Source organism: Salvelinus alpinus, chromosome 14 (genome assembly GCF_045679555.1).
Source record: "Salvelinus alpinus chromosome 14, SLU_Salpinus.1, whole genome shotgun sequence".
Lineage (NCBI taxonomy): Eukaryota > Metazoa > Chordata > Actinopteri > Salmoniformes > Salmonidae > Salvelinus > Salvelinus alpinus.
Window position 1 is genome coordinate 18652862 of NC_092099.1, and position 27255 is coordinate 18680116.

The 27255-nt window shown below is 45.5% G+C and overlaps 1 protein-coding gene across 5 annotated transcripts in view; it reads right to left on the reverse strand.

Annotated features, from left to right (window-relative positions):
- Positions 1–2165: 2165 nt before the first annotated feature.
- The window catches only part of LOC139538548 (ras-associated and pleckstrin homology domains-containing protein 1-like), a 187114-nt gene continuing 162024 nt past the window's right edge, over positions 2166–27255 (reverse strand). For 3 of the 5 annotated variants that reach the window (XM_071340710.1, XM_071340708.1, XM_071340709.1), the window contains 5 exons: positions 26032–26142; positions 18700–18798; positions 17069–17189; positions 16531–16664; positions 2166–11270 (listed from right to left, as the gene is read on the reverse strand). In XM_071340710.1, the coding sequence (XP_071196811.1) occupies positions 8811–11270; positions 16531–16664; positions 17069–17189; positions 18700–18798; positions 26032–26142 (2925 nt within the window). In that variant the 3' untranslated portion in view covers positions 2166–8810. The remainder of the gene's footprint in view (positions 11271–16530; positions 16665–17068; positions 17190–18699; positions 18799–26031; positions 26143–27255) is intronic. The other 2 variants (XR_011667756.1, XR_011667757.1) reach the window with 2 other exon arrangements.

The window sequence follows — 27255 nt, forward strand, 5'->3', positions numbered from 1 at the left end:
GACACCATGAGGAGGAGAATCCAGGACATGTCTGAGGACAACACACCAGACAACAGAGAGGACATCATGAGGAGAATCCAGGACATGTCTGAGGACATAACACCAGACATCAGAGAGGACACCATGAGGAGGAGAATCCAGGACATGTCTGAGGACAACACACCAGACATCAGAGAGGACACCATGAGGAGGAGAATCCAGGACATGTCTGAGGACATAACACGCCAGACATCAGAGAGGACACCATGAGGAGAATCCAGGACATGTCTGAGGACAACACACCAGACATCAGAGAGGACACCATGAGGAGGAGAATCCAGGACATGTCTGAGGACATCACACCAGACATCAGAGATGACACCATGAGGAGAATCCAGGACATGTCTGAGGACATAACACCAGACATCAGATAGGACACCATGAGGAGGAGAATCCAGGACATGTCTGAGGACATAACACGCCAGACATCAGAGGACACCATGAGGAGAATCCAGGACATGTCTGAGGACAACACACCAGACATCAGAGAGGACGCCATGAGGAGGAGAATCCAGGACATGTCTGAGGACATCACACCAGACATCAGAGAGGACACCATGAGGAGAATCCAGGACATGTCTGAGGACATAACACACCACCAAAGTCTCTCCACCCGGAACTGAGGAGGACATGTCCTCTGTGACAGTAAATAAACACTAAAGTGTACATAGAGTAAAATTATGTTTTTTAAAATCTCGATTAAAGCTACAATCCTTAATAGAAACCATAACAAAGCACTCACCCTCAGATTCAAAGACAAGGACTGACCATCCGTGATATCAACTTTGTTTAACCATGCTTTGAGGCTGTACAGTGCTTCTTTAAATTTACATTGTTTACAAATATTGGGAGTAAAATAAGCTTATATTTTGGGTTCTGATGGGGTGTGACAGTGGAACTAAGCTCACGAGGCATGTAATAAGGTATATTGTTCAAGAATCAATGGGTATACTTTACATCATTAATTCATAGGTACAAAAAATGGACATGGCAACTAAGGATTCTAGATTTAACGTTAAGAGTTGCCGTGTGTTGATAGGTTAAGACCTACTGCATAAAATTATCATGGACACGATTTAACTTGGATAATCACAGACCACAGCCAACTTTCTTAGTTTATTTTGACAAGAGTGTGAGGATGTTATGGGGAGATTATTGTTTACTAAGCATAGAAAAACATTGAAATACATTTGACTATTAACTAGAACCTTTGTACTCGACTTAAAACAAATTTGCCGGTTTCCAAAACACCCATGCTGATGAAGCTGGAAACAATTATCGACAACCAATTCATGTTTTTGTTCCCAGAACCTCCCAGAACAATCTGTTGTAAATCACAGTATTCAGGATAATGGGCAAACCGACACTCACCTTTGTCTGTCATTTTAGATCAATTACTAGTTAAAGGTGAAATAAATAAAAAATAAATAAAAACTTTCGTTCCCTGGGGGGGGGGGGGACTTCAAGACCAAGGTCCTCGGCAAAATTGCTACCAATGATGTTCTCTACCACTACAGCTTGAGAGGGAGGAGGGAGAAGCTGTCCTTCCAGGACCTGGTGGTTTGTGGGTAAATAACCAGTAGGTTCAATGTTAACCGACACTGAGAGTGTACAAAACATTAAGAACACCTTCCTAATATTGAGTTGCATCCCCCCTTTTGCCCTCATAACAGCCTCACTTCGTTGGGTCATGGACTCTACAAGGTGTCGAAAGCGTTCCACAAGGATGCTGGTCCCATGTTGACTCCAATGCCCTCTGGCACCTACCACCATACCCCGTTCAAAGCCACTTCAATATTTTGTCCTGCCAATTCACCCTCAGAATGGCACACAAACACAATCCATGTCTCAATTGTCTCAAGGCTTGACAATCCTTCTTTAACCCGTCTCATCCCCCTTCATCTACATTGAGTGATGTGGATTTAACAAGTGACGTCAATAAGGGATCATAGCTTTCACCTGGTCAGTCTGATATGGAAAGAGCAGGTGTTCCTAATGTTTTGTATACTCAGTGTACACACACTTCACAATACATTACACTACACACACACACACCCTTACAATTCAAGTTGAAACAGATTTCTTAGGGTCAGACGGCAAAAATGCACCGAGACACGAGAGAGAGGTATGATTTACGCATTTTTATTGTTCAGTTGAAATGCATTTTAGGTTTTTATTTTCCATGTTACGGCAAAGTATCTAAGAATATTCCTGACGTTAAAAAGCTAGTTTGGCCTTCAGATACAGATAATAACGTTTAGGCTGTTTTTCACTGTTTTTCTTGTTCTGAAATGACTGAAGACCTGAAATGAAGGACAGTACTGTTTAAATGCTGCTGATATCACTTCCTGTTTACAGATATAAAAAGGCAGAGAGGTATGATGATGTAGTACACGTTAACTTTCCACTCTACACATGTTGTGTATGACGTAGTACACATGCTCACCTTCCACTCTACACATGTTGTGTATGATGTAGTACACGTTAACTTTCCACATGTTGTGTATGACGTAGTACACATGCTCACCTTCCACTCTACACAACATTCCAGACCTTAGTGATTCTAATTGGTAGGTACTGACTGACTAGTTGTACCCAAACGACACAGAGACAGATCGGTATGCAGACAGACAGAGGGACGATCAGATCACCACAGACAGATTTGGTCTTAGATCATGCTACAGCCTTTTATTACTAATGAGACACACAGTAGACCGTCCCCATCCGCTAACACACAGTAGAACGTCCCCATCCACTAACACACAGTAGACCGTCCCCATCCACTAACACACAGTAGACCGTCCCCATCCACTAACACACAGTAGACCGTCCCCATCCACTAACACACAGTAGACCGTCCCCATCCACTAACACACAGTAGACCGTCCCCATCCACTAACACACAGTAGACCGTCCCCATCCACTAACACACAGTAGACCGTCCCCATCCACTAACACACAGTAGACCGTCCCCATCCACTAACACACAGTAGACCGTCCCCATCCACTAACACACAGTAGACCGTCCCCATCCACTAACACACAGTAGACCGTCCCCATCCACTAACACACAGTAGACCGCCCCCATCCGCTAACACACAGTAGGTGTCTCAAACGACCCAATTTGACCTGTATGGTAAGTAAAGCCTCGTCAGAGTCAGAAAGGCCGGCTCTGTTTCTCCCGTTTCTGTAGTGTGAGGCAGCTTGATGTACAAGTACACCCCCTAAACAGGACGCTAGTATATCACAAGGGCCTATGGACAGTGGTCTGGTCAAAAGTAGTGCACTACATAGGGAATACCGGTGCCATTAGGGATGTAATGACAGTAAAATAGAAGGCATTAGTGTGAAAAGTGTCCGTCCTCACCCTCAAATCAGGAGCTACATGGACAACTGGGCTGGTCCAGAGATGGTTCTAGAACCTGCACGTCATTCTATAATTGTTCTGTCATGTGACCTGTCACGGCCCCTCTGCAGGCAGAAGAGGGTCGTTAGTGATTGGAGCCACCTGGGCTCAGGGTATTTAAACTGCTTCACTAACCACTTCTCTCTCTCTCTCTCTCTGCTCCTCCAGGAGGGGCCATGACACCTAGCACTTCCTGTAGTTTAGTGTACTTCCTGTCTGTATAAAGTTGGTTATATCGTAAAAAAATCATGAAAACAAACATGTGCTTTTTGGTCTTCATTTAAAGGTTGGTTATTAGGTTATCAGTGTGTTTAGGGTTAAGATTAAAATCTGATTTTAAGAATAAACATTTTAGAAATAGACTGGCTTCAGCCAGAATTATAACTTTGTGGCTGTATTAACTAGTAACAGACAGTAGCTGCATTTACAGACAGACGGATCACTAATGTGACCAATAGAAACAGAGAGAGAGAGCAGGTCAGACCCGCCCCCATCAACATAACAGCCATTCACAGAGGTGGACATTCACTGTGCACCATTTCATCCCGTCCAATCAGAGCAGTGACCACCTGAGAGGATCATTAAGAGATCAGCCAATCATCTTCCAGTTGTGCAGTAACTTAAATCCGATGGAGACTTTTAAAACATTTTGATGCAATTTAACAAAAAGATTTGAGATTAGAATCAACACATCTTTACACTCCACAGACAGACAGGCGGTGTCTGAAACAGCATGCTATTCCCTACATAGTGCACTACTTTTGACCAGAGCCCTATGGGCCCTCTGCACTACGTAGGGAAGAGGCTGTTATTTCAGAGAATCACATGGAGGGTGTTAGTCTAGTGTCCCATATCCAACTACACCAGTGTCTGTCTGTCCCACATCCAACTACACCAGTGTCTGTCTGTCTGTCCCATATCCAACTACACCAGTGTCTGTCCCATATCCAACTATACCAGTGTCTGTCTGTCCCACATCCAACTACACCAGTGTCTGTATGTCTGTCCCATATCCAACTACACCAGTGTCTGTCTGTCCCACATCCAACTACACCAGTGTCTGTCTGTCCCACATCCAACTACACCAGTGTATGTCTGTCCCACATCCAACTACACCAGTGTCTGTCTGTCCCACATCCAACTACACCAGTGTCTGTGTGTCTGTCCCATATCCAACTACACCAGTGTCTGTCCCATATCCAACTACACCAGCGTCTGTATGTCTGTCCCATATCCAACTACACCAGTGTCTGTCCCATATCCAACTACACCAGTGTCTGTCTCATATCCAACTACACCAGTGTCTGTCTGTCCCACATCCAACTACACCAGTGTCTGTCTGTCTGTCCCATATCCAACTACACCAGTGTCTGTCCCATATCCAACTATACCAGTGTCTGTCTGTCCCACATCCAACTACACCAGTGTCTGTATGTCTGTCCCATATCCAACTACACCAGTGTCTGTCTGTCCCACATCCAACTACACCAGTGTCTGTCTGTCCCACATCCAACTACACCAGTGTCTGTCTGTCCCACATCCAACTACACCAGTGTATGTCTGTCCCACATCCAACTACACCAGTGTCTGTCTGTCCCACATCCAACTACACCAGTGTCTGTGTGTCTGTCCCATATCCAACTACACCAGTGTCTGTCCCATATCCAACTACACCAGCGTCTGTATGTCTGTCCCATATCCAACTACACCAGCGTCTGTGTGTCTGTCCCATATCCAACTACACCAGTGTCTGTGTGTCTGTCCCATATCCAACTACACCAGTGTCTGTGTGTCTGTCCCATATCCAACTACACCAGCGTCTGTCTGTCTGTCCCATATCCAACTACACCAGTGTCTGTCTGTCTGTCCCATATCCAACTACACCAGGGATCCCTCCCTATACTGCTCCTATAAACACACATGTCTGCCTCCACACTAGCTCTGGTCCAGGGTGTTATGTGTGGCTTGCTGAAGCTGAACCTGCCACACGTAACACCCTGGACCAGAGCCACATCAAACCTGGTCTCTACTACTACTCACGATTCATATTCACTCACTACGCTTTAAAAACATAACTTTTAAAATAATAATATATTTCAGGTATTAAATCATCTTATATAAAAACACAAAAGTAAAAGTTACCCCTCTCCCTACATACAGTGGGTATCAGAAGTATTCACCCAACCTTGGATTTGGACATTTTGCTGTGTGACAAAAGTGGGATTCAATGGAACTGTTTGTCCTGAACACAAAGCCTTATGTTTGTGGCAAATTCAACACAACACTGAGTAACTGTCTCTTTATTTTCAAGCATGGTGGTGGCTGCATCATGTTATGGGTATGCTTGACATCAGCAAATACTGGAGTGTTTTTCAGGATAAAACAGAAGGCAAAATCCTAGAGTAAAATATGCTTCCCTCTGCATTCCAGTAGACACTGGGAGATGAATTCACCTTTCCAGCAGGACAATAACCTAAAACACAAGGCCAAATATACACTGGAGTTGCTTACCAAGAAGATATTGAATGTTCCTGAGTGGCCTAGTTACAGTTTTGACTTACATCTGCTTGAAGATCTATGGCTAGAATTGAAAATTACCGTCTAGCCATTATCCCCGACACATTGACAGAGCTTGAACAATTTTTTAAATGAATAATGTGCAAATATTGCAGAATCCAGGTGTGTAAAGCTCTTAAGCCTGGTTCACATTGGCAGTTTGAAGTGACTCAAATCCTATTTTGTTGCATTTTTTGTGTGCTTTTTCCTGAAGTCTGAACAGCCAAAAAAAGCACATGGAATCGGATACTTCAATCCACATACAGATATGATTTCTGGCCAAGCAACTTGTGTCTGAACGGTCAAATCGGATTTATTTGTAATCACATGGTATTTAGACTGTTATTTGGCATATCTTGTTTCTTGCTAGCTACTCTGTTGACAGGTTGACAAGAACATGTGGTAGCTAACTGACGTGTTCATTTACAAATGAATTAATGTGCTAGAAAACTACAGATGTAGGATTTTAATTTGATCAATCTTTTGTTGCTGAGAATTGTCCTGCACATGCACATTTGCAGTATATTCAAGGTTTGAAAAGGCTTCTAAAGTTTGTAATTTCCACTTTAAAATGTCCGATTTGATTCGCCCTAAAGATTTTTTTTTTATAAAGACCTACAAAAAAATGCCATTAATTATAATCCCCATTATAATTCACATTTCCTGTTGCTGCAGGATTCTTTTTCTGCTTTAGGAAACTGTCTCAAATTAAGATCCTACATCTGTAAACAGCTAGATAAGTGACTGTTGTGGCTAGCCAAAAAGGACTCGTTTTGAAAAGTTGGATCATCTTATCCTTTGAGGCTTTAAGTGTTCTTACACCATGATTTTGAACACTCAAAAGCAACTGGGGAATTTCCATTCAGGCATTGGTGTCACCTTTGCTTGCCATACATAACTACTGAATGATCACCACCACCAATCAGCCTACACCTCTGCACACATCATTACCATGTTAGCAAATGACTGCTGTCTGATCACATACAAATCTGATTTGGTCGCTTGGACAGTCAGTTTTTCAAAACTGATTTAAGCATTAAAGGTCTGCAGTGTGAACAAGGCTTTACATACTTACAGATGTAATCCCTGCCAAATGTTTTTCTAACGTGTATTGACTCAGGTGGGTGAATACTTATCTAATGAACGTATATCAGTATTTTATTTTGAATTAACAATTAGAAAAAAATATTTGAATTTTTTCAGTTTGACATTAGAGTATTGTGTAATTCAATTACAAAAAATAAAATAAAATAAATAAAAATCACAATTAATTTAATTTCAATCCCAGTCTGTAATGCAAAAACAATATGAACAAACCCAAGGGGGTGAATACTACTGACTCACTGTATGTCTATACATCCCTCCCAAACCCCAAACAGTTGCTAAGGTAACAACATGTCCATACAGTACAGTTAGTCCATGCAGTACCTGTTTATATTGCAGCTGAATTCTTGTTCTTTTATTTTTTTTGTTATATTTCAATGCAAAGCGGCACAAACATGTGGAAAAGCTTGATAGGTGGTTTAACTTGCTCTCTCATTTCATAGAGTTATATTATAACGTAGACAAAGGATGGAATAAACAGTCTGGGATTTACAAGGAACAGGATTCTTCTTCCAGCTCAGTCCTGTCTGTGTGGCACGAGAGGAGACGAGAAGAGAAGAGACGAGACGAGGGGAGAGGAGACGAGGGGAGAAGAGACGTGAGGAGACGAGACGAGGGGAGTAGAGACGAGGGGAGAGGAGACGAGGGCAGAAGAGACGTGAGGAGACGAGACGAGGGGAGAAGAGACGAGACGAGGGGAGAAGAGACGTGAGGAGACGAGACGAGGGGAGAAGAGACGAGGGGAGAAGAGACGTGAGGAGACAGACCGAGTTCTGGGTCGTATTCATTAGTGCACGCCATAATGAACGTTTCTTATTGTATAATAAGAACGTTTCGGGTCCGTTTGGTTTGTAGGGAGAGCAGGTTTGTAGGGTCCATATAGTCTGTAGACTGGGCTCTAGATTGGGTCCATAGGCTGTAGTCAGTCCGTAGAATGGGACCTTGATGGGTCCATAGGCTGTAGTCAGTCTGTAGACTGGGACCTTGATGGGTCCCCATAGGCTGTAGTCAGTCTGTAGACTGGGCCCTTGATGGGTCCATAGGCTGTAGTCAGTCTGTAGACTGGGCCCTTGATGGGTCCCCATAGTCTGTAGTCAGTCTGTAGACTGGGACCTTGATGGGTCCATAGGCTGTAGTCAGTCTGTAGACTGGGTCCATAGGCTGTAGTCAGTCTGTAGACTGGGTCCATAGGCTGTAGTCAGTCTGTAGACTGGGACCTTGATGGGTCCCCATAGGCTGTAGTCAGTCTGTAGAATGGGACCTTGATGGGTCCCCATAGGCTGTAGTCAGTCTGTAGACTGGGCCCTTGATGGGTCCCCATAGTCTGTAGTCAGTCTGTAGACTGGGACCTTGATGGGTCCATAGGCTGTAGTCAGTCTGTAGTCTTGATGGGTCCATAGGCTGTAGTCAGTCTGTAGACTGGGACCTTGATTGGTCCATAGGCTGTAGTCAGTCTGTAGACTGGGACCTTGATTGGTCCATAGGCTGTAGTCAGTCTGTAGACTGGGACCTTGATGGGTCCCCATAGGCTGTAGTCAGTCTGTAGACTGGGACCTTGATGGGTCCATAGGCTGTAGTCAGTCTGTAGACTGGGTCCATAGGCTGTAGTCAGTCTGTAGACTGGGCCCTTGATGGGTCCATAGCCTTGGCAGCTCGGCCCAAGTCATCCTCCTCTCCCTAGCTACCACCACTATCCACCCCCTAGCTACCACTCACCCGTCAGTTTGGTGCTTTCGTCCCTTTTTGGCGGGGCAGGGCGCGGCCCCCGCCGTAACGTTGCATAGCCTGAGGACATGTACCCGTGGCCCCCGCCCTGCCCCCCCCTCTGTTGGTCCGGAGGGGGTGGAGGGGGGAGGGCCATGTCGTCCATTGAGACGGGTTCCAGCCGGGTGGAACCGTGACGCGTGAGGGAGCCATGACGTGAGATAGACTTCCTCTTCAAGGTCCGGTTCAGGTCCTCCAGGAAGTTTGGTTGGACCGAGGAGAGGGTACCGCCCCCCTTAGGCACCCCGGGGGAGGTGGGGGGCCGGGGACAGGCGAAGGAGGCTGGGGGGGTCTGGTGCTGGTACGGGGGGGACAGGGGTAAGGGCTCCTGGACCGTGTGGCTCCGGGACAGCCTGTGCAGCGTCAGAGGCGGAGTCTTCTTCAGTGACTGCGTCTTCCATGATGATTGGCTGACGGGGTGGGAGATGGGCGTAGCCTGCGGCTGGGGGTTTACCACTGCGACCCTGGGGGCCCCCGGGTGGAGCTCAGAGAGGAGGGGGGGCGGGGGGAGCAGCTCAGAGTCGGGAGGAGGAGGGGGGAAGTCTTCACTGGGCTGGCGGTACTGAGGAGGAGAGGGGAAGTCTCCACTGGGCTGGCGGTACTGAGGAGGAGAGGGGAAGTCTTCACTGGGCTGGCGGTACTGAGGAAGAGAGGTGAAGTCTCCACTGGGCTGGCGGTACTGAGGAAGAGAGGGGAAGTCTTCACTGGGCTGGCGGTACTGAGGAGGAGAGGGGAAGTCTTCACTGGGCTGGCGGTACTGAGGAAGAGAGGGGAAGTCTTCACTGTGCTGGCGGTACTGAGGAGGAGAGGGGAAGTCTTCACTGGGCTGGCGGTACTGAGGAAGAGAGGGGAAGTCTTCACTGGGCTGGCGGTACTGAGGAAGAGAGGGGAAGTCTCCACTGGGCTGGCGGTACTGAGGAAGAGAGGGGAAGTCTTCACTGGGCTGGCGGTACTGAGGAAGAGAGGGGAAGTCTTCACTGGGCTGGCGGTGCTGCCCTGTCTGCAGACCCTGGAGGACTAGAGGGAGGGCTGACAGGTTCAGCTTGCCTGGTTTAGGAGGAGCAGGAAGAGCAGGAGACCCCACATCTTTAGCAGGAGATCCAGAGGAGGTGGAGGAGTTGCAGGAGCCGAGGCCAGGCTGGGCAAACTTACTGACCAGAGACTCCACCTTCTTAGGCTGCCTCTGGCCCTCCTCCTGGTACTCCCCTGAGGAGTTAGACTTGATGGAGGAGGCGCGCTGGGGGGTGGGAGGAGGCCCTCTCTTCCCAAAGGAGCCGGTTGATGAGGTGGAGGAGGTGGAGGGAGACTTCTTAATGGGGGAGCCCATCTTGGAAGGGGAGAGAGGAGGAGGAAGGGGGAATTCAGGGGACTGGGGCGGGATCTGACCCCCTGGCTGCCATCTTGGTTTAGCCTTGACCGCCGGGGGGGACTGCGGGGCCAGGGGGGCTCCTGGGAACTGGTTGACTATCTGTTTAGCCAGGGAGGGAGTGGGGGAGATGGGGGCGGACAGGGGGAGGGTTTTAGAGGAGAAGATGTGCTGTTTGGGCATCGTGGAAGGCGGCTGATTGGGCGAATGGCCTGTCGAGAAGCTTTGCTGCTTTTTCATTGGACCAGAAGGAGGGTAGGGCGACACTGGGGACAGGGGGATCCCTGAACCAAAGGTCTTAGGAGCCGTCTGAGGCGGGAAGACACCAGAGAAGGTTTTGGGAGGTGTGGGGGGTGGCAGTATGGGGGACAGGGGGGAGAGGGCAGGAGGGGGAGGAGGGGACTCAGGTTGACCATCCAGCTCAGAGAAGTCATAGTTCATATTGGGGAACTTTTGGGCCAGGAACTGCTGCAACCCGGTGTTACTGAGAGGGGGGCACTGGTGGTCCTCCTCTGGGGGTGGAGGGGGGGGCGGGGTTTGGGCCGGGGGGGGAGGAGGGGGGATGAACTGAGGAACAGAGCTGGGGAGGCTGAACCTCAGAGAGGCCATGGCAGAGCCTGGAGCAGGCATGGAACAGGGGGGAGGAGGAGGAGGAGGGTTGTAGTTGCTCGGAGCCAATGGCATGGTGTTGTAGTTAGTGGGAGCCAATGGGAGCGTGTTGTAGTTGGGTTTGACAGACTGGAGGGGCGGGGCCGGAGGGCCTTCCTGCTGCCCCATTGGTTGGGCATTGTAATGATTAGCAGCCTGGTTGGCGCCACCCTGCAGGCGGGCGATGGTGCTGTACTTGACAAAGTTGGTAGGGGCAGCCTGGTGAGGGGGGTGGGGAAGTGGGGGAGGAGAAGGAGGGGGAGGGTCGGGGGGAGAGTGGGAGGATTCGGGGGAGACACTGGTGTAGCTGGTTCGGGATGCGGGGGCTGACTGGTGCATGGAGGGCAGCATCAGGGGGTAGGGTCTGCTCACTGACTCCATCCTCAACTAGAAAGAGAGAGAGAGAGAAAGAGAGTGAGAGACAAAAAGAGACAGAGAGAGAGCAAGACAGAGAGAGATAAAGAGAGATAGAGCGAGAGAGAGAGAGTGAGACAGAGACACAGAGAGAGAGAGAGAGAGAGAGAGAGAGAGAGAGAGAGAGAGAGAGAGCGAGAGACAAAGAGAGACAGAGACACGAGAGACAGAGACAGGGAGAGACATGTTAATTTGTCTCGTAGTAAACACTGGAAAACATGTTAATTTGTCTCGTATTGAGGCATTACATTCAGAAGAAAACAAAAACAAATAAATGGACAACTGTGCTTCTGAAACACAAGAGTAGAACTGGGCTTCTGAAACACAAGAGTAGAACTGGGCTTCTGAAACACAAGAGTAGAACTGGGCTTCTGAAACACAAGAGTAGAACTGGGCTTCTGAAACACAAGAGTAGAACTGGGCTTCTGAAACACAAGAGTAGAACTGGGCTTCTGAAACACAAGAGTAGAACTGGGCTTCTGAAACACAAGAGTAGAACTGGGCTTCTGAAACACAAGAGTAGAACTGGGCTTCTGAAACACAAGAGGAGAACTGGGCTTCTGAAACACAAGAGTAGAACTGGGCTTCTGAAACACAGCTTTCCTCCTGCACTCTGACCAAGAGACATTTCCTTGCATTTTTTAAACTATAAAACCATCAGTGTTCATCAGTCTCTGATATCTGATATCCAGACAGGACACAGAAGCTAAGGGAGTTGTGACAAACAGCAACAGAGTAGAATTAAATCACCAGTGTTGCATAGTAACACAGTAACACACCAGTGTTGCATAGTAACACATTAACACACCAGTGTTGCATAGTAACACAGTAACACACCAGTGTTGCATAGTAACACAGTAACACACCAGTGCTGCATAGTAACACAGTAACACACCAGTGCTGCGTAGTAACACAGTAACACACCAGTGTTGCATAGTAACACAGTAACACACCAGTGTTGCATAGTAACACAGTAACACACCAGTGCTGCATAGTAACACAGTAACACACCAGTGTTGCATAGTAACACAGTAACACACCAGTGCTGCATAGTAACACAGTAACACACCAGTGCTGCGTAGTAACACAGTAACACACCAGTGTTGCATAGTAACACAGTAACACACCAGTGTTGCATAGTAACACAGTAACACACCAGTGCTGCATAGTAACACAGTAACACACCAGTGCTGCATAGTAACACATTAACACACCAGTGTTGCATAGTAACACAGTAACACACCAGTGTTGCATAGTAACACAGTAACACACCAGTGCTGTATAGTAACACAGTAACACACCAGTGCTGCATAGTAACACAGTAACACACCAGTGCTGCATAGTAACACATTAACACACCAGTGCTGCATAGTAACACAGTAACACAGTAACACACCAGTGTTGCATAGTAACACAGTAACACACCAGTGCTGTATAGTAACACAGTAACACACCAGTGTTGCATAGTAACACAGTAACACACCAGTGTTGCATAGTAACACAGTAACACACCAGTGCTGCATAGTAACACAGTAACACACCAGTGTTGCATAGTAACACAGTAACACACCAGTGTTGCATAGTAACACAGTAACACACCAGTGTTGCATAGTAACACATTAACACACCAGTGTTGCATAGTAACACAGTAACACACCAGTGTTGCATAGTAACACAGTAACACACCAGTGCTGCATAGTAACACATTAACACACCAGTGTTGCATAGTAACACAGTAACACACCAGTGTTGCATAGTAACACAGTAACACACCAGTGCTGCATAGTAACACAGTAACACACCAGTGCTGCATAGTAACACATTAACACACCAGTGCTGCATAGTAACACAGTAACACAGTAACACACCAGTGTTGCATAGTAACACAGTAACACACCAGTGCTGTATAGTAACACAGTAACACACCAGTGTTGCATAGTAACACAGTAACACACCAGTGTTGCATAGTAACACAGTAACACACCAGTGCTGCATAGTAACACAGTAACACACCAGTGTTGCATAGTAACACAGTAACACACCAGTGCTGCATAGTAACACAGTAACACACCAGTGCTGCGTAGTAACACAGTAACACACCAGTGTTGCATAGTAACACAGTAACACACCAGTGTTGCATAGTAACACAGTAACACACCAGTGTTGCATAGTAACACATTAACACACCAGTGCTGCATAGTAACACAGTAACACACCAGTGTTGCATAGTAACCCAGTAACACACCAGTGTTGCATAGTAACACATTAACACACCAGTGCTGCATAGTAACACAGTAACACACCAGTGTTGCATAGTAACACAGTAACACACCAGTGTTGCATAGTAACACAGTAACACACCAGTGCTTCATAGTAACACAGTAACACACCAGTGTTGCATAGTAACACATTAACACACCAGTGCTGTATAGTAACACAGTAACACACCAGTGCTTCATAGTAACACAGTAACACACCAGTGTTGCATAGTAACACATTAACACACCAGTGCTTCATAGTAACACAGTAACACACCAGTGCTGCATAGTAACACAGTAACACACCAGTGCTGCATAGTAACACAGTAACACACCAGTGCTTCATAGTAACACAGTAACACACCAGTGCTGCATAGTAACACAGTAACACACCAGTGCTGCATAGTAACACAGTAACACACCAGTGTTGCATAGTAACACATTAACACACCAGTGTTGCATAGTAACACAGTAACACACCCTCCCCTAACCCCACCCTCAGTCCCTCCCCTAACCTCAACCCCCCTAATTTCAACCCTCAGTCCCTCCCCTAAACTCAACCCTCAGTCCCTCCCCTAACCTCAAACCTCAGTCCCTCCCCTAACCTCAACACTCAGTCCCTCCCCCAACCTCAACCCTCAGTCCCTCCCCCAACCTCAACCCTCAGTCCCTCCCCTCAACCTCAACCCTCAGTCCCTCCCCTCAACCTCAACCCTCAGTCCCTCCCCTCAACCTCAACCCTCAGTCCCTCCCCTAACCTCAACCCTCAGTCCCTCCCCTAACCTCAACCCCCAGTCCCTCCCCTAACCTCAACCCTCAGTCCCTCCCCTAACATCAACCCTCAGTCCCTCCCCTAACCTCAACCCTCAGTCCCTCCCCTAACCTCAACCCTCAGTCCCTCCCCTAACCTCAACCCTCAGTCCCTCCCCTAACCTCAACCCCCCTAATTTCAACCCTCAGTCCCTCCCCTAATTTCAACTCTCAGTCCCTCCCCTAACCTCAACCCTCAGTCCCTCCCCTAACCTCAACTCTCAGTCCCTCCCCTAATTTCAACCCTCAGTCCCTCCCCTAAACTCAATCCTCAGTCCCTCCCCTAAACTCAATCCTCAGTCCCTCCCCTCACCTCAACCCTCCCCTAACCTCAAACCTCAGTCCCTCCCCTAACCTCAAACCTCAGTCCCTCCCCTAACCTCAAACCTCAGTCCCTCCCCTAACCTCAAACCTCCGTCCCTCCCCTAACCTCAAACCTCAGTCCCTCCCCTAACATCAACCCTCCGTCCCTCCCCTCAACCCTCAGTCCCTCCCCTAACCTCAACCCTCAGTCCCTCCCCTAACCTCAATCATCAGTCCCTCCCCTCAACCCTCAGTCCCTCCCCTAACCTCAACCCTCAGTCCCTCCCCTAACCTCAACCCTCAGTCCCTCCCCTAACCTCAACCCTCAGTCCCTCCCCTAACCTCAACCCTCAGTCCCTCCCCTAACCTCAACCCTCAGTCCCTCCCCTAACCTCAACCCTCAGTCCCTCCCCTAACCTCAAACCTCAGTCCCTCCCCTAACCTCAGTCCCTCCTCTAACCTCAACCCTCAGTCCCTCCCCTAACCTCAACCCTCAGTCCCTCCCCTAACCTCAACCCTCAGTCCCTCCCCTAACCTCAACCCTCAGTCCCTCCCCTAACCTCAACCCTCAGTCCCTCCCCTAACCTCAACCCTCAGTCCCTCCCCTAACCTCAACCCTCAGTCCCTCCCCTCCCCTCAACCTCAGTCCCTCCCCTAACCTCAACCTCAGTCCCTCCCCTAACCTCAACCCTCAGTCCCTCCCCTAACCTCAGTCCCTCCTCTAACCTCAAACCTCAGTCCCTCTCCTAATACTGAGACAGGTCAATAGAGACAGGTGACAGGGTAAGGTGAGGATTACTGAGTCAGGTCAAAGGGTAAGGTTAGGAATACTGAGTCAGGTCAAGAGAGACAGGTGACAGGGTAAGGTGAGGAATACTGAGTCAGGTCAAAGGGTAAGGTTAGGAATACTGAGTCAGGTCAAGAGAGACAGGTGACAGGGTAAGGTGAGGATTACTGAGTCAGGTCAAAGGGTAAGGTGAGGAATACTGAGGCAGGTCAATAGAGACAGGTGACAGGGTAAGGTGAGAAATACTGAGACAGGTGACAGGGTAAGGTGAAGAATACTGAGACAGGTCAATAGAGACAGGTCAAAGGGTAAGGTGAAGAATACTGAGGCAGGTCAATAGAGACAGGTGACAGGGTAAGGTGAGGAATACTGAGGCAGGTCAATAGAGACAGGTGACAGGGTAAGGTGAGGAATACTGAGGCAGGTCAATAGAGACAGGTGACAGGGTAAGGTGAGGAATACTGAGGCAGGTCAATAGAGACAGGTGACAGGGTAAGGTGAGGAATACTGAGGCAGGTCAATAGAGACAGGTGACAGGGTAAGGTGAGGAATACTGAGGCAGGTCAATAGAGACAGGTGACAGGGTAAGGTGAGGAATACTGAGACAGGTCAATAGAGACAGGTGACAGGGTAAGGTGAGGATTACTGAGGCAGGTCAATAGAGACAGGTGACAGGGTAAGGTGAGGAATACTGAGACAGATCAATAGAGACAGGTGACAGGGTAAGGTGAGGATTACTGAGGCAGGTCAATAGAGACAGGTGACAGGGTAAGGTGAGGATTACTGAGGCAGGTCAATAGAGACAGGTGACAGGGTAAGGTGAGGATTACTGAGACAGGTCAATAGAGACAGGTCAAAGGGTAAGGTGAGGATTACTGAGACAGGTGAATAGAGACAGGTGACAGGGTAAGGTGAGGAATACTGAGACAGGTGAATAGAGACAGGTCAAAGGGTAAGGTTAGGAATACTGAGACAGGTCAATAGAGACAGGTGACAGGGTAAGGTGAGGAATACTGAGACAGGTCAATAGAGACAGGTGACAGGGTAAGGTGAGGGTGTCAGTAGGAGGCGGTACCTCATCCTGGGTGCCTCTCTTCCAGGCCTCGGAGAAGATGGAGCTGACCTGGCTCTGAGAGCGGCTGTGGCCTGACAGGTTGTTCTCTGACACAGCAACACCACTATCACTACTGCAGTGGGTCGACTGGGACTCTGGAGGGAGAGAGGGAGGGAGAGAGGGAGGGCGGGCGGGAAGGAGAGAGAGGGAAGGAGGGAAGGGGAGAGAGCGAGAGAGAGAACGAGAGGGAGGGAGGGAGAGAGAGAGAGAGGAGAGGGAGGGACAGAGGAGAGGGCGGGAGAGAGGAGAGGGGAGGGAGAGGAGAGAGACAGAGGAATGAGAGAGAGTTAGAGCAAGTAGAAATGCATAACATACCTCTAAGTCAGTGGGTAACTGCTGCAGGGTTGGTGTCTAATCAATTTTAATTCAGTCATTTCAGGAAGTAAACTGAAATTCCTGAAATTGTACTTCCTGAAATGACTGAATTGAGATAAAAATAGACCTCAGCCCTGCTATACTGTGTTGTGTTGTAGATGTGTGTCTGTCCACCAACCCTCACCAGGCAGGCTGGAGGAGCTGGATCCAGACTTGATAGAGGAGCTAGAGAGAGAGGACCAGTCGTAGGCTGCCTCAGTCCTCTTCATAGCCTCCTGGTAGTTCACATACAGAGTCTTCCCATACTGGAGACACAGAGATACATAGGTCAACAGACGTCAGGGTTGTACTCATTGGTCGGTCAGGTGTATTCATTAGCCGGTCAGGTGTACTCATTAGCCGGTCAGGTGTATTCATTAGTCGGGCAGGTATATTCATTAGTCGGTCAGGTGTATTCATTAGCCGGTCAGGTGTATTCATTAGTCGGTCAGGTGTACTCATTAGCCGGTCAGGTGTATTCATTAGCCGGTCAGGTGTATTCATTAGTCGGTCAGGTGTATTCATTAGCCGGTCAGGTGTATTCATTAGTCGGTCAGGTGTATTCATTAGTCGGTCAGGTGTACTCATTAGTCGGTCAGGTGTACTCATTAGCCGGTCAGGTGTACTCATTAGCCGGTCAGGTGTATTCATTAGCCGGTCAGGTGTATTCATTAGCCGGTCAGGTGTATTCATTAGTCGGTCAGGTGTATTCATTAGTCGGTCAGGTGTATTCATTAGTCGGTCAGGTGTATTCATTAGTCGGTCAGGTGTATTCATTAGTCGGTCAGGTGTATTCATTAGTCGGTCAGGTGTATTCATTAGTTGGTCAGGTGTACTCATTAGTCGGTCAGGTGTATTCATTAGTCGGTCAGGTGTATTCATTAGCCGGTCAGGTGTATTCATTAGCCGGTCAGGTGTATTCATTAGTCGGTCAGGTGTACTCATTAGCCGGTCAGGTGTATTCATTAGTCGGTCAGGTGTACTCATTAGTCGGTCAGGTGTACTCATTAGTCGGTCAGGTGTACTCATTAGCCGGTCAGGTGTATTCATTAGCCGGTCAGGTGTATTCATTAGCCGGTCAAGTGTATTCATTAGTCGGTCAGGTGTATTCATTAGCCGGTCAGGTGTATTCATTAGCCGGTCAGGTGTATTCATTAGCCGGTCAGGTGTATTCATTAGTCGATCAGGTGTATCCATTAGCCGGTCAGGTGTATTCATTAGCCGGTCAGGTGTATTCATTAGCCGGTCAGGTGTATTCATTAGCCGGTCAGGTGTATGCATTAGCCGGTCAGGTGTATTCATTAGCCGGTCAGGTGTATTCATTAGTCGGTCAGGTGTATCCATTAGCCGGTCAGGTGTACTCATTAGCCGGTCAGGTGTATTCATTAGTCGGTCAGGTGTATTCATTAGCCGGTCAGGTGTATTCCTTAGCCGGTCAGGTGTATTCATTAGTCGGTCAGAAACAGACATCAGGGGTGCACTCATTAGTCGGTTTCCTCAGCAAAATGGTTTGCTCCAAGAATAAAACGTTTTGCAACGAGAACAAGAGTTTCTATTGAACAAATTCAGGTATGTCCCTCCCCGTTTCGTTCCGCTTGCTTCTGTTTGGTTCCTAGTGAATACACCCCGGCTTTGTCAGATGTTCCCACATCTTTTGAGTTTGGACATTGAGGTATTCTGTCCAATATGTTCTGTGAGTACTCAGACTATGGCTCCGCTTTCCATTACTCTCTCTCTCTCTCTCGTTAAGTTGTTGCTGAGGTAACGTAGCGTTACCTTGGCGATGCGTATCCCATTGATCCACTGGTGTAGCGTTCTGACATCATTACAACACAGATACTTGATGTACTGGGACTTCTTCTGGATCTGAGGATGCTGGAGAGACAGAGAGACAATGGGACATGTTAACGACCAAGCATCACAATAATAGAATGCTGGGATTTCTCTCATTCGTTTCTTTAATTGAACTATAATCTCTCATGGACAGATTCTGCTGACAAAATGAGGCACTGTTTTAGTATTGGGTTAAGCAAGAGGAAATGGGCTAAAACCCCAGCCCAACTATAGCCTCTCTACTGTATGTAGCCTCTCTACTGTATGTAGCCTCTCTACTGTATACAGCCTCTCTACTGTATATAGCCTCGCTACTGTATATAGCCTCTACTGTATATAGCCTCTACTGTATATAGCCTCGCTACTGTATATAGCCTCTCTACTGTATATAGCCTCGCTACTGTATATAGCCTCGCTACTGTATATAGCCTCGCTACTGTATATAGCCTCGCTACTGTATATAGCCTCGCTACTGTATATACCTTCTCTACTGTATATAGCCTCTCTACTGCATATAGCCTCACTACTGCATATAGCCTCACTACTGTATATAGCCTCACTACTGTATATAGCCTCTCTACTGTTATTTTTCATTGTCTTTTTACTGTTGTTTTTATTTCTTTACCTATTGTTCACCTAACACCTTTTTTGCACTGTTGGTTAGAGCCTGTAAGTAAGCATTTCACTGTAAGGTCTACACCTGTTGTATTCAGCATTTCACTGTAAGGTCTACACCTGTTTTATTCAGCATTTCACTGTAAGGTTTACTACACCTGTTGTATTCAGCATTTCACTGTGAGGTCTACACCTGTTGTATTCAGCATTTCACTGTAAGGTCTACTACACCTGTTGTATTCAGCATTTCACTGTGAGGTCTACTACACCTGTTGTATTCAGCATTTCACTGTGAGGTCTACTACACCTGTTGTATTCAGCATTTCACTGTAAGGTCTACACCTGTTGTATTCAGCATTTCACTGTGAGGTCTACTACACCTGTTGTATTCAGCATTTCACTGTGAGGTCTACTACACCTGTTGTATTCAGCATTTCACTGTAAGGTCTACTACACCTGTTGTATTCAGCATTTCACTGTAAGGTCTACTACACCTGTTGTATTCAGCATTTCCCTGTAAGGTCTACTATACCTGTTGTATTCAGCATTTCACTGTAAGGTCTACTACACCTGTTGTATTCAGCATGTCACTGTAAGGTCTACTACACCTGTTGTATTCAGCATGTCACTGTAAGGTCTACTATACCTGTTGTATTCAGCATTTCACTGTAAGGTCTACTACACCTGTTGTATTCAGCATTTCACTGTAAGGTCTACTACACCTGTTGTATTCAGCATGTCACGGTAAGGTCTACTACACCTGTTGTATTCAGCATGTCACTGTAAGGTCTACTACACCTGTTGTATTCAGCATTTCACTGTAAGGTCTACTACTACACCTGTTGTATTCAGCATTTCACTGTAAGGTTGCGCCGAATACCTGTTGTATTCGGCGCACGTGACAAATAAACGTTGATTTGATTTGAGACATTAAGGAGCTGGTTTCTCAGGAGGTTTATACACTCTGCCACTAGATGGCAGTGTGTCCACTGGATACGCTTCTTCTCTCTGACAGGAAGTCTTGAGGGCAGCGATTCAACATCCTCAATCCCTCCGCTCTACCCAGTTACTCCCGTCAGGGATTACATGGAAACATCACCATCAAACCAGAATGGAACAACTTCTCTGTTTACTGGGTTACTTTCCTGAGGAAACGGAAGGGGAATATTTGGTTCATAATTGACATGTCTTTAGAGTCGGACTCTTATATTTGAAAGAGTCCTGCCACGAGAAACAACGGTAGTTTACTGGATTATGAGAAGGTTCTCGTCTCCCTCCTCCTCCCCTACTTCGCCCACGTCTCTCTACAGTCTCTCCTCTCACCAAGAACCCCCCCCCCCCTCTCCATGTATCTCCCCCCTCTCTCCACTCCCCAAATATCCCCCCTCTCCTCATGTAATCCCCCCTCTCCTCATTTATCTCCCCCCCTCTCCCCATTTATCTCCCCCTCTATCTCCCCCCCTCTCCTCTCCCCATGTATCCCCCCCCCCCCCTCCTCATATATTCCCCCCAATCCTTTTTTTAAATGGACTGGACCTATATATTTACCACTTGGGTCCTGTTTCAGTAGTACACATTTTATAGGAGAGGTTAAACCATGCTAATAACAGTCCTCTGAGTGAATCAGAAAAGGGTTTGGTAAACCTCCACTGGTATGCCATCCAGCCCTGGAGTTTTCCCATCCAGCCCTGGAGTTTTCCCAGACGTAAAGGCTTTAATTGCATCAAGAAGTTCCTCCTGTGTAATTTGGCCTGCACATGAGTCTTTCAGTACAGCTGTTATTTTACATTATTAATAGGGGGAAAATGCTTACAATTAACTTCAGTTAGTGGAGATGGAGGAGACTGAAATGAAAACATATGCTTAAAGTACTTTGCTTCCTCTTTCAAAATGTATAATTTGGTGAATCATGTTTGACTTCGTCAAGTTTCAGATTATTTTTGGTAGAATTTCTATGTTGAAGATGAAAAAATTATTTGGTGCATTTTTCCCCATTTCATCCAGTTCTTTATTTTTATAAAGTAGTAGTAGTAGTAGTTTTAGTGGTGGTAGTAGTTTTAGTGGTAGTAGTAGTAGTTTTAGTGGTAGTAGTAGTAGTAGTAGTTTTAGTGGTAGTAGTAGTAGTAGTAGTAGTTTTAGTGGTAGTAGTAGTAGTAGTAGTTTTAGTGGTAGTAGTAGTAGTTTTAGTGGTAGTAGTAGTAGTAGTAGTTTTAGTGGTAGTAGTAGTAGTAGTAGTTTTAGTGGTAGTAGTAGTAGTTTTAGTGGTAGTAGTAGTAGTAGTAGTTTTAGTGGTAGTAGTAGTAGTAGTAGTAGTAGTTTTAGTGGTAGTAGTAGTAGTAGTAGTAGTGGTAGTAGTAGTAGTAGTGGTAGTAGTAGTAGTTTTAGTGGTAGTAGTAGTAGTAGTAATAGTAGTAGTAGTAGTAGTAGTAGTAGTTTTAGTGGTAGTAGTAGTAGTAGTAGTTTTAGTGGTAGTAGTAGTAGTAGTAGTTTTAGTGGTAGTAGTAGTAGTAGTAGTAGTAGCAGTAGTAGTAGTAGTAGTAGTAGTTTTAGTGGTAGTAGTAGTGGTAGTAGTAGACGTTTTAGTTGTAGTAGTAGTAGTAGTTTTAATGGTAGTAGTAGAAGTGTTAGTGGTAGTAGTTTTAGTGGTAGTAGTAGTGGTAGTAGTTTTAGTAGTAGTTTTAGTAGTAGTAGTAGTAGTTTTAGTGGTAGTAGTAGTGGTAGTAGTTTTAGTAGTAGTAGTAGTAGTTTTAGTGGTAGTAGTAGTAGTTTTAGTGGTAGTCGTAGTAGTAGTAGTTTTAGTGGTAGTAGTAGTAGTAGTTTTAGTGGTAGTCGTAGTAGTAGTTTTAGTGGTAGTAGTAGTAGTAGTAGTAGTTTTAATGGTAGTAGTAGACGTGTTAGTGGTAGTTGTTTTAGTGGTAGTGGTAGTAGTTTTAGTGGTAGTAGTAGTAGTAGTTTTAGTGGTAATAGTTTTAGTGGTAGTAATAGTGGTAGTTTTAGTGGTAGTAGTTTTATTGGTAGTAGTTTTAGTGGTAGTAGTAGTTTTAGTGGTAGTAGTAGTTGTTTTAGTGGTAGTAGTAGTAGTAGTAGTTTTAGTGGTAGTAGTAGTGTTAGTAGTGTTAGTAGTAGTTTTAGTGGTAGTAGTAGTGTTAGTAGTAGTTTTAGTGGTAGTAGTGTTAGTAGTAGTTTTAGTGGTAGTAGTGTTAGTAGTAGTTTTAGTGGTAGTAGTAGTAGTAGTTTTAGTGGTAGTAGTAGTAGTAGTAGTAGTAGTAGTAGTAGTAGTAGTAGTAGTAGACGTTTTAGTGGTAGTAGTAGTAGTAGTAGTAGTAGTAGTAGTAGTAGTAGTAGTGGTAGTAGTAGTAGTTTTAGTGGTAGTAGTAGTAGTAGTAGTAGTAGTAGTAGTAGTAGTAGAAGTGTTAGTGGTAGTAGTTTTAGTGGTAGTAGTAGTGGTAGTAGTTTTAGTAGTAGTAGTAGTAGTAGTAGTTTTAGTGGTAGTAGTAGTAGTTTTAGTGGTAGTCGTAGTCGTAGTAGTAGTTTTAGTGGTAGTAGTAGTAGTAGTTTTAGTGGTAATAGTTTTAGTGGTAGTAATAGTGGTAGTTTTATTGGTAGTAGTTTTAGTGGTAGTAGTAGTTGTTTTAGTGGTAGTAGTAGTCATTTTAGTGGTAGTAGTAGTAGTTTTAGTGGTAGTAATAGTAGTAGTTTTAGTGGTAGTAATAGTAGTAGTTTTAGTGGTAGTAGTTTTAGTGGTAGTAGTAGTGGTTGTAGTAGTTTTAGTGGTAGTAGTAGTGGTTGTAGTAGTTTTAGTGGTAGTAGTAGTTTTAGTGGTAGTAGTAGAAGTGTTAGTGGTAGTAGTAGTAGTTTTAGTGGTAGTAGTAGTAGTAGTAGTTTTAGTGGTAGTAGTAGTAGTAGTTTTAGTGGTAGTAGTTTTAGTGGTAGAAATAGTAGTAGTTTTAGTGGTAGTAGTAGTAGTTTTAGTGGTAGTAGTAGTAGTAGTTTGTGGTAGTAGTTTGTGTGGTAGTAGTTTTAGTGGTAGTAGTAGTAGTAGTAGTTTTAGTGGTAGTAGTAGTTTTAGTGGTAGTAGTAGTAGTAGAAGTAGTTTTAGTGGTAGTAGTAGTAGTTTTAGTGGTAGTAGTTTTAGTGGTAGTAATAGTAGTAGTTTAAGTGGTAGTAGTAGTTTTAGTGGTAGTAGTAGTTTTAGTGGTGGTAGTAGTTTTAGTGGTAGTAGTGGTAGTAGTAGTTTTAGTGGTGGTAGTAGTTTTAGTGGTAGTAGTGGTAGTAGTAGTTTTAGTGGTGGTAGTTTTAGTGGTAGTAGTAGTTTTAGTGGTAGTAGTTTTAGTGGTAGTGGTAGTAGTAGTAGTTTTAGTGGTAGTAGTAGTAGTCGTTTTAGTGGTAATAGTTTTAGTGGTAGTAATAGTGGTAGTTTTAGTGGTAGTAGTTTTATTGGTAGTAGTTTGTGGTAGTAGTAGTTGTTTTAGTGGTAGTAGTAGTAGTCATTTTAGTGGTAGTAGTAGTAGTTTTAGTGGTAGTAATAGTAGTAGTTTTAGTGGTAGTAGTTTTAGTGGTAGTAGTAGTGGTTGTAGTAGTTTTAGTGGTAGTAGTAGTGGTTGTAGTAGTTTTAGTGGTAGTAGTAGTTTTAGTGGTAGTAATAGTAGTAGTTTGTGGTAGTAGTTTGTGTGGTAGTAGCTTTAGTGGTAGTAGTAGTAGTAGTAGTAGTTTTAGTGGTAGTAGTAGTTTTAGTGGTAGTAGTAGTAGTTTTAGTGGTAGTAGTTTTAGTGGTAGTAATAGTAGTAGTTTTAGTGGTAGTAATAGTAGTAGGTTTAGTGGTAGTAATAGTAGTAGTTTTAGTGGTAGTAGTAGTTTCAGTGGTAGTAATAATTTTAGTGGTAGTAGTAGTTTTAGTGGTAGTAGTAGTTTTAGTGGTAGTAGTTTTAGTAGTTTGCGTGGTAGTAGTAGTAGTTTTAACGGTAGTAGTAGAAGTGTTAGTGGTAGTAGTTGTAGTGGTAGTAGTTTTAGTGGTAGTGGTAGTAGTAGTAGTTTTAGTGGTAGTAGTAGTTTTAGTGGTAATAGTTTTAGTGGTAGTAATAGTGGTAGTTTTAGTGGTAGTAGTTTTATTGGTAGTAGTTTTAGTGGTAGTAGTAGTTTTAGTGGTAGTAGTAGTTGTTTTAGTGGTTGTAGTAGTAGTAGTCATTTTAGTGGTAGTAGTAGTTTTAGTGGTAGTAGTAGTTTTAGTGGTAGTAATAGTAGTAGTTTTAGTGGTAGTAGTAGTAGTAGTAGTTTTAGTGGTAGAAGTAGTTTTAGTGGTAGTAGTAGTTTGCGTGGTAGTAGTAGTAGTAGTAGTTTTAGTGGTAGAAGTAGTTTTAGTGGTAGTAGTAGTTTTAGTGGTAGTAGTAGTAGTAGTAGTTTTAGTGGTAGAAGTAGTTTTAGTAGTAGTAGTAGTTTTAGTGGTAGTAATAGTAGTAGTTTTAGTGGTAGTAGTAGTAGTAGTAGTTTTAGTGGTAGTAGTAGTAGTAGTTTTAGTGGTAGTAGTTTTAGTGGTAGTAATAGTAGTAGTTTTAGTGGTAGTAGTTTTTGTGGTAGTAGTTTTAGTGGTAGTAGTAGTAGTAGTAGTAGTTTTAGTGGTAGTAGTAGTTTTAGTGGTAGTAGTAGTAGTAGTAGTTTTAGTGGTAGTAGTTTTAGTGGTAGTAGTAGTAGTAGTAGTTTTAGTGGTAGTAGTAGTATTAGTGGTAGTAGTGGTAGTAGTAGTTTTAGTGGTGGTAGTAGTTTTAGTGGAAGTAGTGGTAGTAGTAGTTTTAGTGGTGGTAGTTTTAGTGGTAGTAGTAGTTTTAGTGGTAGTAGTAGTTTTAGTGGTATTAGTAGTAGTTTTAGTGGTAGTAGTGGTAGTAGTAGTTTTAGTGGTAGTAGTAGTTTTAGTGGTAGTAGTAGTTTTAGTGGTAGTAGTAGTTTTAGTGGTAGTAGTAGTTTTAGTGGTAGTAGTGGTAGTAGTAGTTTTAGTGGTAGTAGTAGTTTTAGTGGTAGTAGTAGTTTTAGTGGTAGTAGTAGTTTTAGTGGTAGTAGTAGTTTTAGTGGTAGTAGTAGTTTACGTGGTAGTAGTAGTAGTAGTAGTAGTTTTAGTGGTAGTAGTAGTTTTAGTGGTAGTAGTGGTAGTAGTAGTTTTAGTGGTAGTAGTAGTTTTAGTGGTAGTAGTAGTTTTAGTGGTAGTAGTAGTTTTAGTGGTAGTAGTAGTTTTAGTGGTAGTAGTAGTTTTAGTGGTAGTAGTAGTAGTAGTAGTTTTAGTGGTAGTAGTAGTTTACGTGGTAGTAGTAGTTTACGTGGTAGTAGTAGTTTACGTGGTAGTAGTAGTTTACGTGGTAGTAGTAGTAGTAGTAGTAGTAGTAGTTTACGTGGTAGTAGTAGTTTACGTGGTAGTAGTAGTAGTAGTAGTAGTAGTCTGTGGGGTTATGGCTAGGCGGTAGTAGTGCTAGGTGGTAGCAGTGTTACTATAGCAACAGAGTATTGCAGGTGGTCCTGGTCTAGTGGCAACAGGGAGTGTGGAAGTCAGGTGTTGTCAGCGCCAACAGCAGCGTTCCAAATGGCACACTATTCCCTATGGGCCCTGGTTAAAAGTAGTGCACTATATAGGGAATAGGGTGAAATTTGGTATACACCCTTGGTGTTTAATCTCACCTTGAGGGCCAGGCAGTAGTCTGTGGGGGCCTTGTACTTGCTGCGATAGTCCTGTCCGTTGTACACATTCACATGATCCAGCTGGAGGAAACACACCAGTTCTCTGGAAGCCTGTCAGCCGGGAGAGAGAGAGAGAAGAGAGATGAAGGATTTAAAGTTGACTGTCATGGCTTTTACCGCACCTCACTGTCCACTGGGTGGCGCTCTACAGAAGATTGACTTAGAGGGACATTGATCATCTTCATATCTACAAGGCCGTCAGACTGGTAAATACTCAATCACTCCTCCGCCCGGTACTCAACCCTGCACAGTACAAGACTGTTGCCCGTTGTACGTAGTCATTGAACACTGGTCACTTTAAAAATGCTTCCGTACTGTTTTAGCCACTTTATAATGTACTGTATTATAGTCTCTTATAGTCTCATCCTTTATGAAGTACTGCGCTATACACACACACACACACACACACACAGAGCGAGAGAGAGAGAGAGGAGACAGGGCCTGGGAGAGAGAGAGAGAGGAGACAGGGCCTGGGAGAGAGAGAGAGAGGAGACAGGGCCTGTGAGAGAGAGAGAGAGGAGACAGGGCCTGGGAGAGAGAGAGAGAGGAGACAGGGCCTGGGAGAGAGAGAGAGAGGAGACAGGGCCTGGGAGAGAGAGAGAGAGGAGACAGGGCCTGGGAGAGAGAGAGAGAGGAGACAGGGCCTGGGAGAGAGAGAGAGAGGAGACAGGGCCTGGGAGAGAGAGAGAGAGGAGACAGGGCCTGGGAGAGAGAGAGAGGAGACAGGGCCTGGGAGAGAGAGAGAGAGGAGACAGGGCCTGGGAGAGAGAGAGAGGAGACAGGGCCTGGGAGAGAGAGAGAGGAGACAGGGCCTGGGAGAGAGAGAGAGAGGAGACAGGGCCTGGGAGAGAGAGAGAGAGGAGACAGGGCCTGGGAGAGAGAGAGAGAGGAGACAGGGCCTGGGAGAGAGAGAGAGAGGAGACAGGGCCTGGGAGAGAGAGAGAGGAGACAGGGCCTGGGAGAGAGAGAGAGAGGAGACAGGGCCTGGGAGAGAGAGAGAGAGGAGACAGGGCCTGGGAGAGAGAGAGAGAGGAGACAGGGCCTGGGAGAGAGAGAGATAGCCAGCAAGGTAATGACCTGTGTCGTGAGCTACAGAGCTGGTGCCTGATGCTGCAGCTACTACTGTTGATGGCTTTGCTTTACTATTACATCACAGGAAATGAT